General features: G+C 47.0%; 1 protein-coding gene across 1 annotated transcript in view; it reads left to right on the top strand.

The window, feature by feature from the left end:
• The first annotated feature begins 9112 nt into the window (after positions 1–9112).
• tmem8b (transmembrane protein 8B) overlaps positions 9113–12302 on the top strand; it is a 142015-nt gene continuing 138825 nt past the window's right edge. Inside the window, exon 1 of the mRNA XM_034170983.1 lies at positions 9113–9309. Within this exon, the coding sequence (XP_034026874.1) occupies positions 9237–9309 (73 nt within the window). The 5' untranslated portion in view covers positions 9113–9236. The remainder of the gene's footprint in view (positions 9310–12302) is intronic.

Raw genomic sequence — 12302 nt, 5'->3', positions numbered from 1 at the left:
ATTGTTGTCTTTCTGATGCCTGATTCTCTTTTTTTCTCCCTGTTTATGGTGAAGCTCCATCCAGAAATGGGTGTGGTGTCTGTTTCTGAAACCCTCTTGTCCTGTGCACCGGCAATGTTTCCTGTATATTCGTTTTTGTGAATTGTTTTGTAATTTGTGTCTGTAGCATGGCCCAAGCAGAGGGTCACCCTTTGAGTCTGGTCTGCTTGAGGTTTCTTCCTCAGAGGGAGTTTTTGTTTCCTTACCACTGTCACCTGTGTGCTTGCTCTGGGGGTTGGTAAGGTAAGACCTTACTTGTGTGAAGTGTCTTGAAGCACCTTTGTTGTGATTTGGCGCTATATAATGAAATAAATTGAAATTGAATTATTATTATTTATTTTTTACTTCTATTTTCTCATTTGATTTTTAAATGGACCACAGTAGAAATAAGTGTTTTCACTTTCTTGTGTCTTCCATGTATTTTTAAACGTATTACTTATTATATTATGTACTACATTGAACTTACTAATAAATCACGCACACACACTTTTAATATATAGTTAATATATAGATGACCCCCCCGGATTGGCATGTGTGCCCAGAATGTAATTATTAACATCCATTGTTCAGTGTTGTTAGCTATTATCCGTGTTGTGAAAGTGTAGAACACGGACCCACAACAGGGGGCGCAATGAACGGACAATGAGAAGGTAATAACAAGATTTACTTCTGTGAAACAAGCACAATTAATATAACAAACACAATTTGGGGTCGAATCCGCTGGTGTCGTGTGGGCAGGCTCGAAGGTAGGAGACGTCCGTCTCAGTCGAACCGGAACCACCCAGATCTCCTCTGCCACCGAACCCTGGAAATACTGGAACCCGCCAAGTCCCGAATTCCCAGGTGGCCACTGCCTCCGCTCGTCGGATCCGGTACTGCTGGCAGGAGAGAGCAACAACACACAGGCGTGGATGACCGCACCCAGTAACGGAGAGGGAGAAGCCGCCTCCACCTCTTGTCAAAGAACAGCAGGAAGGTGAGTACTTATCCAAACAATGAAGCTATCTGTAGTCACCAGTCCTGAAAAGGTTTAACAGGTTTAGCTGGTTATGCGATATATAAATGCAGAGAATACTACCTTAGTCTTAGGCGATATCTCGGCACTGAGGTGGAGACGCCGTCCTCCTGATATACCTCTGTGCTGAGTGGAACAGCTGTGTCTGGTGATGGGTGACAGCTGTCACCCAGGCTACTCCCATGATGCGGCAGCGCCCTCTGGTGCTGGAGCCCGCACTCCAGGCCAGGGCGCCATCTGGTGGTGGTGGGCCAGCAGTACCTCCTCTTCAGCGGCCCACACAACAGGACCCCCCCCTCAACGGGCGCCTCCTGGCGCACGACCGGGCTTCGTCCGGATGGCGACGGTAGAAGTCGGCCAGGAGGGCCGGGTCCAGGATGAAACCCTTCTTCACCCAGGAGCGCTCCTCGGGTTCCGTACCCCTCCCAGTCCACCAGATACTGAAAACCCCGGCCCATCCAACGGACATCAAGGAGCCGGCGGACAGTCCAAGCCGGCGCTCCATCAATGATCCGGGCAGGAGGCGGCGCCGGACCCGGGGTGCAGAGGGGTGAGGTGTGAAGGGGCTTAATCCGGGAACATGAAAAACTGGAATGTATCCGCAGTGAGGCCGGAAGCTGGAGCCTCACTGCGGCGGGGTTGACGACCTTGAGGATCTTATACGGTCCGATTTGTACCGTTCCTGGAGTTTTGGTGAGTCGACCTGTAGAGGAATGTCCTTGGTGGACAACCAGACCTCCTGCCCAGGACGATACTTGGGGGCCGGGGCTCGCCGCCGGTCTGCATGTTTCTTCGCCCTCGTCTGGGCCTGGCAACAAGGCAGAGCGGGCGGCACGCCACACCCGACGGCACTTCCGTAGGTGGGCCTGGACCGAGGGCACACCGACCTCTCCTCAACCACGGAAACAAGGGGGGCTGATACCCCAAGCACACCTCAACGGGGAGAGGCCGGTGGGCTGATGACACTTGGCTGTTGTGGGGCGTACTCGATCCAGGCCAGGTGGGTACTCCAGGCCGTCGGGTGCGCGGCTGTCACACAGCTAAGTGTCCTGCTCCAGTTCTTGATTCGCCCGCTCTGCCTGCCCGTTGGTCTGGGGGTGGTACCAGACGAGAGGCTGACCGTGGCCCCCAGTTCCCGGCAGAAGCTCCTCCAGACGTGTGAGGTGAACTGGGGGACCGCGATCGGAGACGATGTCTGATGGTATGCCATGCAGGACGGACGACGTGGTGGACCAGGAGGTCCGCTGTCTCCTGGGCCGAGATATCCTGTTGTGAAAGTGTAGGAACACGGACCCACAACAGGGGGCGCAATGAACGGACAATGGAGAAGGTAAATAACAAGATTTACTTCTGTGAACAAGCACAATTAATATAACAAACACAATTTGGGGTTGAATCGCTGGTGCTGTGTGGGCAGGGTCGAGGTAGGAGACGTCCGTCTCAGTCGAACCGGAACCACCCAGATCTCTCTGCCACCGAACCTGGAAATACTGGAACCGCCAAGTCCCGAATTCCAGGTGGCCACTGCCTCCGCTCGTCGGATCCGGTACTGCTGGCAGGAGAGAGCAACAAAACACAGGTGTGGATGACCGCACCCAGTAACGGAGAGGGGAGAAGCCGCCGTCCACCTCTTGTCAAAGAACAGCAGGAAGGTGAGTACTTATCCAAACAATGAAGCTATCTGTAGTCACCAGTCCTGAAAAGGTTTAACAGTTTAGCTGGTTATGCGATATATAATGCAGAGAATACTACCTTAGTCTTAGGCGATACCTCGGCACTGAGGTGGAGACGCCGTCCTCCTGATATACCTCTGTGCTGAGTGGAACAGCTGTTCTGGTGATGGGTGACAGCTGTCACCCAGGCTACTCCCTGATGCGGGCAGCGCCCTCTGGTGCCTGGAGCCCCGCACTCCAGGCAGGGCGCCCTCTGGTGGTGGTGGGCCAGCAGTACCACCTCTTCCAGCGGCCCACACAACAATCCGTAGTTTCTCCAAAAATATTAGCCCTATCAACATTCTGTTTTGGCACCGTCATCCTTGACCAAACATACATAAGCATACCAAACGGAAAAGCCGTCCCATTTCTCCATAATCAAAGCCATAGACACGCATGGATACCGCATGCATACATGCAACCAGAGGCTAGCTGGCTATTAATATATGGATGTGGCACTTACATTTTTATCTGCCACCTGCTGGAACACTGGGCACCTTGTATGTTGTTGGTACGCGCTGCCCTTTATGTCAGTGTTAACTAATGAGTTAAGCTCAAAATATGATGCCCAGTATCTGAGCAAATACAGGACAAAATATACAACAGAACAGGAACATAAACCTCTCATTAAAGAAAAGATAAAGCATGATTGAGGATGATATAAACTTTTTGGCTCTACTGCAAATTAGTGATGGTAAAATTGAAACACTGTTCAGGAATGTTTTGAAATCTGGTTGGTTCAGAATATTGTTCCAGAGTTTGTATCAAAAGGAAGACTTACTAAGCACTGGTCCCCGCTGGATGGTTCAGGAATGCATCATGTCAAGTTATGAGATTCATACAGTCAAACCAGGGTCTGTACGTACACTAGCATGTACGTACGTTGCTTGTTAGGTATTCTCCTGTATTTATTAGTTTAAACACAGATGTCTGTTTAGTTGTACATAAATGCCATTGCAGCGCAGAAAGCTGTATCAGAAATAAAGCTACATGAAGTGCTGGGTACCGATTTTCGATCATTTTGTGGCACCAAACAAAATGCTCCAATGTAAGCATGCTTGTACCAAGATCTAAAATGCTGCTGATTTCTGCCAAATGTAACATCACACAGGACACATCATAGATACATGAAGGAAAAACACTTCACCTGTGCATTTTTATTTTTCAAGCTCAAATATTGCAGTGGCTCAGAAGATCCAGCAAGCAATCATCTCATTTTAATACAACCTTTTCCAATGTCATTTTGCTCACATGCAGCCAGTCTTGTATAAAGTACCTCAAATGTGATACTTGAGTGAAAGTACAAGTATCTTAGCATAAAATGACTTTGGTAAAAGTCTCCCTTTAAAAATATTATTTGAGTAAAAATCTTAAAGTAGCTGACATTTTCTGTACTTAAGTATCAAAGTAAATTTCTCATATAAAATGTACTTTAAGTAAAGTATTAAGTTAAAAGTATAATCCAAAACCAGTAGATAGTGAAACGGCAACACGAAAACAAAGCCAGTGTGATGTCTGGAGAAACCAGGAGGGGGCCTCAGCCTCTATAAAAGGCTGGATCCGCCAATGGCGAAGCAGTTGGTGTTGGTGATGGAATGAGTGAGCAACAGGTGGATGCATAAAGCTGTAAAGAATGCTGCCATTCTTTTCCTGGGAGATGCACACACACTTGTGAAGCAGAATAGTCATTATAGCAACACAGTTGTGCCACCACCACCACTAAAAAAGCAACCAAACACATCACTTCTCTGTGAAAATTCCAAATAAAATAAAACAAAACAGGACACATTGCCCAGTTTTGTCAGGACTGAAGTTTTTCCCTTACTCAGATCGTGCGCTGGACTGTTTTATGATCTGACAAATGGGCCATTTGTCAGGTTTCTCACGAACGCATCCCATTAACTTTGTTCATTCTTCCCATGTTGTCCTTCTGATAGATCAATGCTCAGTGCTTTAATGATCAATGTGTATGTGTGTGTGTGTGTGTGTGTGCGTGGGTGTGCACTTGTATTTCAATAAAATGCTCCATAGGATTTAGCGGTAGTTAATAAATAGCAATGGATCTCTTAAACATTGTAAAACTACAAAAATGGAGAGCGAGAGAGGGAGAGACAGATATTAAGAGATGGAGACACACACACACACACACAGATAAAGATGGAGACAGACAGACAGACACACAGAGAGAGAGAGATTGGGAATTTCTTCTGTTAGTGTCATGCACACAGGGGCATATCCAGGATTTTGTATTGGGGGGGGGGGGGGGGGGTTGTGAATGAGTCACGTGCAGCCAAGAGGTTGTGCTTACCAAGGGTGGTCTGAGAGGGATGCACCCTGGAAAATTTTTAAATTTTTAGGTGGCATTTCCTGCATTCTGGTGCATATTTCACCACAGAGAAAAGATACTTTATAACCTGTTTTTAAAATTAATTTCAGCTTGTATTGTACAGTCTTGAATGTGATGCTATGACGTTCTGATGACAAATAGCAGAGAACATTTGAAATGTTTGTGGCAAAAAAAAAAAAAAGTGAACACCCTTGCTACACCTTGTTGAATGGTGGTCTGGTACAAATGTATTTAGCTGAGTCATGAGTCACTTGTTGCCAATAGAGGGTTCAGGAACAGCATTCGGCAGGGATTTTTATTATTTGCTATTTTTTTGTGCACATGGGGTTAAAGTTTGACTATATCTGTTTGTGATTAAGGAAAAAGTAATGAGTAATGACCGACCGACCGCCACCCAATCCTCTCTGCATGGGGGGTCGGGTGCAGAGAGGATTGGGTGGCGGTCGAGGGCGGGTGCCCGGCGGCCCGGTCCATGCTCACAGCCCCTGGCTGTTGGGACGTGGAATGTCACCTCGCTAAGGGGAAGGAGCCTGAGCTTGTGCGGGAGGTTGAGAGATACCGACTAGGCTCACCTCCACGCACAGCTTGGGCTCTGGTACCCAACTCCTGGAGAGGGGCTGGACGCTTCATTTTTCTGGCGTCGCCCACGGGGAGAGGCGGAGAGCTGGGGTCACATTGCTTATTGCTCCCCAGCTCAGTCGCCAAGTGTTGGAGTTCACTCTGGTGAACGAGAGGGTCGCGTCCCTACGCCTTCGGGTCGGGGACAGGTCTCTCACCGTTGTCTCGGCCTACAGGCCGAGCAGCAGTGCAGACTACCCGACCTTCCTGGAGTCCCTGGGAGGGGTACTAGATAGCGCTTCGACTGGGGACTCCATTGTTCTCCTGGGGATTTCAATGCCCATGTGGGCGGAGACAGTGAGACCTGGAGGAGGGTGATCGGGAAGCACGGCCTCCCCAATCTGAACCAGAGTGGTGTTCAGTTGTTGGACTTCTGTGCTAGTCACAGTTTGTCCATCACAAACACCATGTTCGAGCACAAGGGTGTCCATAAGTGCACGTGGCACCAGGACACCCTGAGCCGGAGGTCGATGATTGACTTTGTAGTCGTATCATCTGACGTTCGGCCACGTGTCTTGGACACTCGAGTGAAGAGAGGGGCAGAGCTGTCAACTGATCACCACCTGGTGGTGAGTTGGATCCACTGGGAGGGTAGGAAGCCGGTAAGACCTGGCAGGCCCAAACGTATCGTGAGGGTCTGCTGGGAACGACTGGCGGAACCCTCTGTCAGCGAGGTCTTCAACTCCCACCTCCAGGAGAGCTTCTCCCAGATCCCGGGGGAGGTTGGAGACATGGAGTCTGAGTGGGACCATGTTCTCCACCTCCATTGTCGATGCGGCTGCACGTAGCTGTGGTTGCAAGGTCTCTGGTGCCTGTCGCGGCGGCAATCCCCAAACCCGGTGGTGGACACCAGAAGTAAGGGATGCCATCAAGCTGAAGAAGGAGTCCTACTTATCTTTGTTGGTAGGTGGGACCCCAGAGGCAGCTGACAGGTACCAGCAGGCCAAGCGTGCTGCAGCCCGTGCGGTCGCAGAGGCAAAAACTCGGGTCTGGGAGGAGTTCGGGGAGGCTATGGAGGAGGACTATCGGTCGGCCTCGAAGAGATTCTGGCAAAACCGTCCGAACGCCTCAGGAGGCAGAAGCAGCTCTCCTCCAGCACTGTTTACGGTGTGGGTGGGGAGCTGTTGACCCTGACTGGGGATGTTGTCGGGCGGTGGAAGGAGTACTTCGAGGATCTCCTCAATCCCATCGTCACATCTTCCAAAGAGGAAGCAGAGACTGGGGACTCGGAGGCGGACTCATCCATTACCCAGGCCGAAGTCACCAAGGTGGTTAGAAAGCTCCTCGGTGGCAAGGCTCCTGGGGTGGATGAAATCCGTCCTGAGTAACTTAAGTCTCTGGATGTTGTGGGGCTGTCTTGGCTGACACGCCTCTGCAACATCGCGTGGCGATCGGGGACAGTGCCTCTGGCTTGGCAGACCGGGGTGGTGGTCCCTTGTTTAAGAAGGGGGACCGGAGGGTGTGTTCCAACTATAGAGGGATCACACTCCTCAGCCTCCCCGGTAAGGTCTATTCCAGAGTACTGGAGAGGAGAATTCGACCGATGGTCGAACCTTGGATTCAGGAGGAGCAGTTGGTTTTCGTCCTGGTCGCGGCACACAGGACCAGCTCTACACGCTCCATCGGGTGCTCAAGGGTTCATGGGAGTTTGCCCAACCAGTCCACATGTGTTTTGTGGATCTGGATTTGCAGCCGAGTGTGAAGTGTCCGGGATGAAAATCAGCACCTCCAAATCCGAGGCCATGGTTCTCGACCGGAAAAAGGTGCTTTGCCCTCTTCAGGTCGGTAGAGTGTCCTTGCCTCAAGTGGAGGAGTTTAAATATCTCGGGGTCTTGTTCACGAGTGAGGGACGGATGTAGCGTGAGATCGATAGACGGATTGGTGCAGCATCTGCAGTGATGCAGTCGCTGTATCGGACCGTCGTGGTGAAGAGAGAGCTGAGTAGGGGGGCAAAGCTCTTGATTTACCGATCGATCTACGTTCCGATCCTCACCTATGGTCATGAGATTTGGCTCATGACCGAAAGAACGAGATTGCGAGTACAAGCGGCCGAGATGAGGTTCCTCCGCAGGGTGGCTGGGCGCTCCCTTAGAGATAGGGTGAGGAGCTCGGTCACTCGGGAGGAGCTCGGAGTCGAGCCGCTGCTCCTCCACATCGAAAGGAGTCAGTTGAGGTGGCTTGGGCATCTTTTCCAGATGCCCCCTGGACGCCTCGCTGGAGAGGTGTTCCGGGCACGTCCCACTGGGAGGAGGCCCCGGGGAAGACCCAGGACACGCTGGAGGGACTACATCTCTCAGCTGGCTTGGGAACACCTTGGGGTTCCCCGGGAGGAGCTGGAGGAGGTGTGTGTGGATCGGGAGGTCTGGGCGGCTTTGCTTGAGCTGCTGCCCCCGCGACCCGACTCCGGATAAAGCGGAAGAAATGGATGGATGGATGGATAATGAGTAATGTAATGAGTTATTTTCCACAGACAGTAAAGGACAGTAAAGTAAGGCATTACATTTTTTTAAGTAGCAAGTACTGTGTAATACATTACTTTTTTGAGTAAGGAGCCCAACGAATGAATGAATGAATGAGTGAGTGAATTTTATTCAGCACGCACACGAATACATACTTAACAAAAGAATCTCTCATAATACAAAATAAAACAAAAACTCAAACAATTTCCCAGTTTTGTGCGGCTGAAAGGGCGTAGGCTGAAGTAAAAGCATATAAATGCCCCCTTTCACCAGTTGCTATATACACATATACATCCATACAACAAATACCAAAAAAGACAAGAAAGACAAGCAGAGACAATATAATCAGTAAAAGGAAATATCTGAACACAACAGAACAAACAGCAGTATAACGCACAGATAAACAGAAGAACAGTAACAAAATCAGTTAAACCTATTTATCGTACTATAATAAGACATTTTTATGAAGTCTTTTCAAGCCAGTCAAGTACCAGATAATTTAATACTATCAGAACAGTTATTCCAGATTTTAACACCTTTTACAGAGATGCAGTGACTTTTTACAGTAGTTTGAATCTTTAAGTTGTCAAATACTAATGTTCCTCTCAGATGATAACAGGACTAGACTGACTAGAATAGACTTAGCCCCTCTGTGCAAAATGTGGGCCTTAATGAAAAAATCCTGGAGCCGCCACTGCAGCTGTGTGTGACTTCAGAGGTCAGTGGACCGGATCAGACCACATGGACTCTCCCCCGCTCCTGAACCTGGTCTGTAGGGTTTTTAGGAGTCAGTTGCGTCCCGGCCTGGTGGTGCAGCAGTCTACGTCCGTATCGCGCGCGGACTGACAGCGGCGCGGGTCCAATCAGACGAGCCGACAGCAGCGAGCCTGTCGAATCAGAGCCCGAGAGGCGGAGCCGCGCGGGTGACGTCATACACAAACAGCTGGTCGCTGGCGGAAAAGCTGGAGAGAAAATGTAGAGCAGCGCACAAGACACGGAGCACCGCAACCGGGCTGGAGCCCATCACGCACGTTTGTCTTTTAACGATGTGTCAGCTGGAGCGCGTGGGCTCCGCACGCGCCGCTGTCACGCTCCTTTTGCTGCTTTGCACTCTGGGAGGTGAGTCCGCTCGGGAGCTGTTCTTCTGCTGTGGTGCTGAAACCCTCCCAGCGTCCGCAGACACTACAGCCACTAAATAAGAAAGAAAGAAAAAGAAAGAACTGAAGGCTTTCGATCGGACTGGATCCGGTTCGGAATGTTGCTGCGGACACGCGGACAGATGCTCTTTTATTAACTGCTGAGAGGGGAACCCAAAAAAACACACCGCGCTGTTTGCTTTGGTCGCTGCTGCTGCCTTTGTTCGTGTGTTGTGTGTGTGTGTGTGTGTGTGTGTGTGTGTGTGTGTGTGTGTGTGTGTGTGTGGTGTGTGTGTGTGTGTGTGTGTGGTGTGTGTGTGTGTGTGTGCTGGTGCTTAACTTGAGGCGGATTTATATAGTTCACTTACGACCCGAGTCATCTGATTAAATGTAAATATTCCCTCTTCTGTAATGTAGGTTAACTGAGCAGTGAGTTAACAGGATGCGATATGAGTCAGAAATGTTAAATTGAGATGGACTGTGTTTGCTGTAGGTGCAAAAATACCCACATCCCTTTTTTGTGGGGCAACAGTGATTACACACACCTGTGCCGTGGGCAGGCTGAGGATGTTCTGATCCACTGACGGACTTGTTGCTGTTTTGCTCCATCAGTCCGTGAACTTGGTAGATCAATACAGCCCATCTCTTCTTGGCTGGGATTAGTGTTTCGATGTGATTTATTTAATACACAATGCAGTGGATCACGTTTTTCTTGGAGCTGCAGTGATTAACCAAATGATTAATTGACTATTAAATGAATCAACAACTATTTTAATAATCAATATCTTTTTCAGTTTATTTGATTAGTTTCTTGTCTGGCACTAAGTGGAATCGTATCTTTGGGTTGTGGACAAAAGAATTTTGAAGGCATCACCTTGGGCTGTGGAAAACATTGTTGGACATTACTGACTATTTTGTAGCATTTTATGTGCTAAACAACTAATTGATTAAATGAGAAAATAATTGATTGATTGATCGATTATCAAAGATTGTGCTTGAATTTTGCTTCGCTTCACTTGAGGATGTGCAGCTGGAAACTTTGCATACATCAGGATGGCAATTTCATCTTTACTGTACAAATTTGTGAGATCTGTATAGAAAGTCCAGTGAACTTTGAGGTTACCTGATATTATGAAAAGCACAAATGAATTGGGAATGTTTTTGCATATTGCTCTGCTGTTCTACTGGTTGTGATTATTGTGACTATTGTGATGATGTTTGATTGTTGATGTTAAATGGTTGTTATTTATCTTTTTTAAAAAATATATTTTTAGCATATTTATTCTGTAATTGTGGATGGACTGACAGTATAAATGAATTGCCCTTTTTGGGATTAATAAAGTAATCTGAATCTGAAATGTTTTCTACAAAAAAATAAGAGAAGAAAAAGGTTAGAAACCATTCAGGCAAGCATTTCAGAAAAAAAGCTCTTGTTGGAATGAAAAAAGCAGGATTATGTCTATATAAAGCCTCTAACAGTAAAAACAGTGCTTGGAAGGTGCTCATTGAAGGGATTATCTACTTCACAACCATGTACAAATGCTTGTAAGCGCTCCTCTTTCCTCAAATGAGAAAAAAGACTGAAACATCTGTATTTTGATGGAAAACAAGACTATATGGACATTTTATGCATTGGTGGATGGTACCGGGTGCAGGTAATGTGTGGTTACTGGATTGTCTCTGAGGCTTTTTCTGTTTACCGCGCGGCCCCATTTATGTTGCTGAATCTCATTCTCATACAGAGGTGGTCTGAAAATAGATGCAGCCAAGTTTAATATTGTCATCATAAACTGGCAGGTGGATTTCAGTCAGTTTTTATTTGTTTCCCCATCCTCAGATATATTGGCAAAGCTGCCTTTGATTCCAGTCTAGTGCGTCTGCAGTTCTACTATGAAATCCAAATATGGAATCTAGCAGTGCCACAAATGATTATTTTCATTGCTGATTAATTTGTGAGTTATTTTTACGCTTAGTTTGAGAATAATTTAGTGTGAAAATTTCAGTCAGTGTTAACAAATGCCTTTTGCAGTTCCTTAGAACCCATGATGGTGGATGTATTACTTGTTTTGACTGAGCGACCATGCAAAAATCTAGTCGTCATTTTTGGCAACCAGTCAAAACTGGTTATCTGAAATTTAGCCAGCTCAAATCCAGATTAAACGACACCCTGAAGTAGTTTTTGAGCCTATCTAGCCTCCTTGTTAGAACAGATTAAATTTTGTTAAAACTGTCCATTAACACTCAGATTAAGACAGTTTAAGATATTTTACTTTTTTAGATTTTTAAATCAATCTCAAGTAAGAGATTTGTTATTGATAGGTGAAGGATTGATTACCAACATAAACCAGAATTGTGGGTTCTGAACTAAGGACATTCTTTCCAGAAGCCAAGAGTGTTAACAGTCATACCACAGTTATTCCTTTAAAGGTGTCTTATTCTGTAAAATTATAGAATGTGCAAAGTTAAAGGGGTCTAATTGTGGAAATTTAAAGCATTGAAATTTCTACTTTCATGGTTTGCCAGGAAGGGAATGTGTGTACTGGTATATTCAATTCAATTCATTTATCTATATAGTGCCAAATCACAATATTAGTTACCACAGGAGCTTTACAAGTGCAATGTCTACCTTACCAACCCCCCTGGGCAAGCACAAAGACAACAGGGCATTTTTTTTCAGGATGAAACCTCAAGCAGACCAGACCCAACAATAACAGAATATATATATATATATATATATATATATATATATATATGTATACTCAACAAAAATATAAATGCAACACTTTTGGTTTTGCTCCCATTTTGTATGAGATGAACTCAAAGATCTAAAACTTTTTCCACATACACGATATCACCATTTCCCTCAAATATTGTTCACAAACTAGTCTAAATCTGTGATAGTGAGCACTTCTCCTTTGCTGAGATAATCCATCCCACCTCACAGGTGTGCCATATCAAGATGCTGATTAGACACCA

Source organism: Thalassophryne amazonica, chromosome 5 (assembly GCF_902500255.1).
Source record: "Thalassophryne amazonica chromosome 5, fThaAma1.1, whole genome shotgun sequence".
Classification (NCBI taxonomy): domain Eukaryota; kingdom Metazoa; phylum Chordata; class Actinopteri; order Batrachoidiformes; family Batrachoididae; genus Thalassophryne; species Thalassophryne amazonica.
The sequence above is the reverse complement of the archived record's forward strand: the minus strand, read 5'-3'. Positions and strand labels throughout refer to the sequence as shown.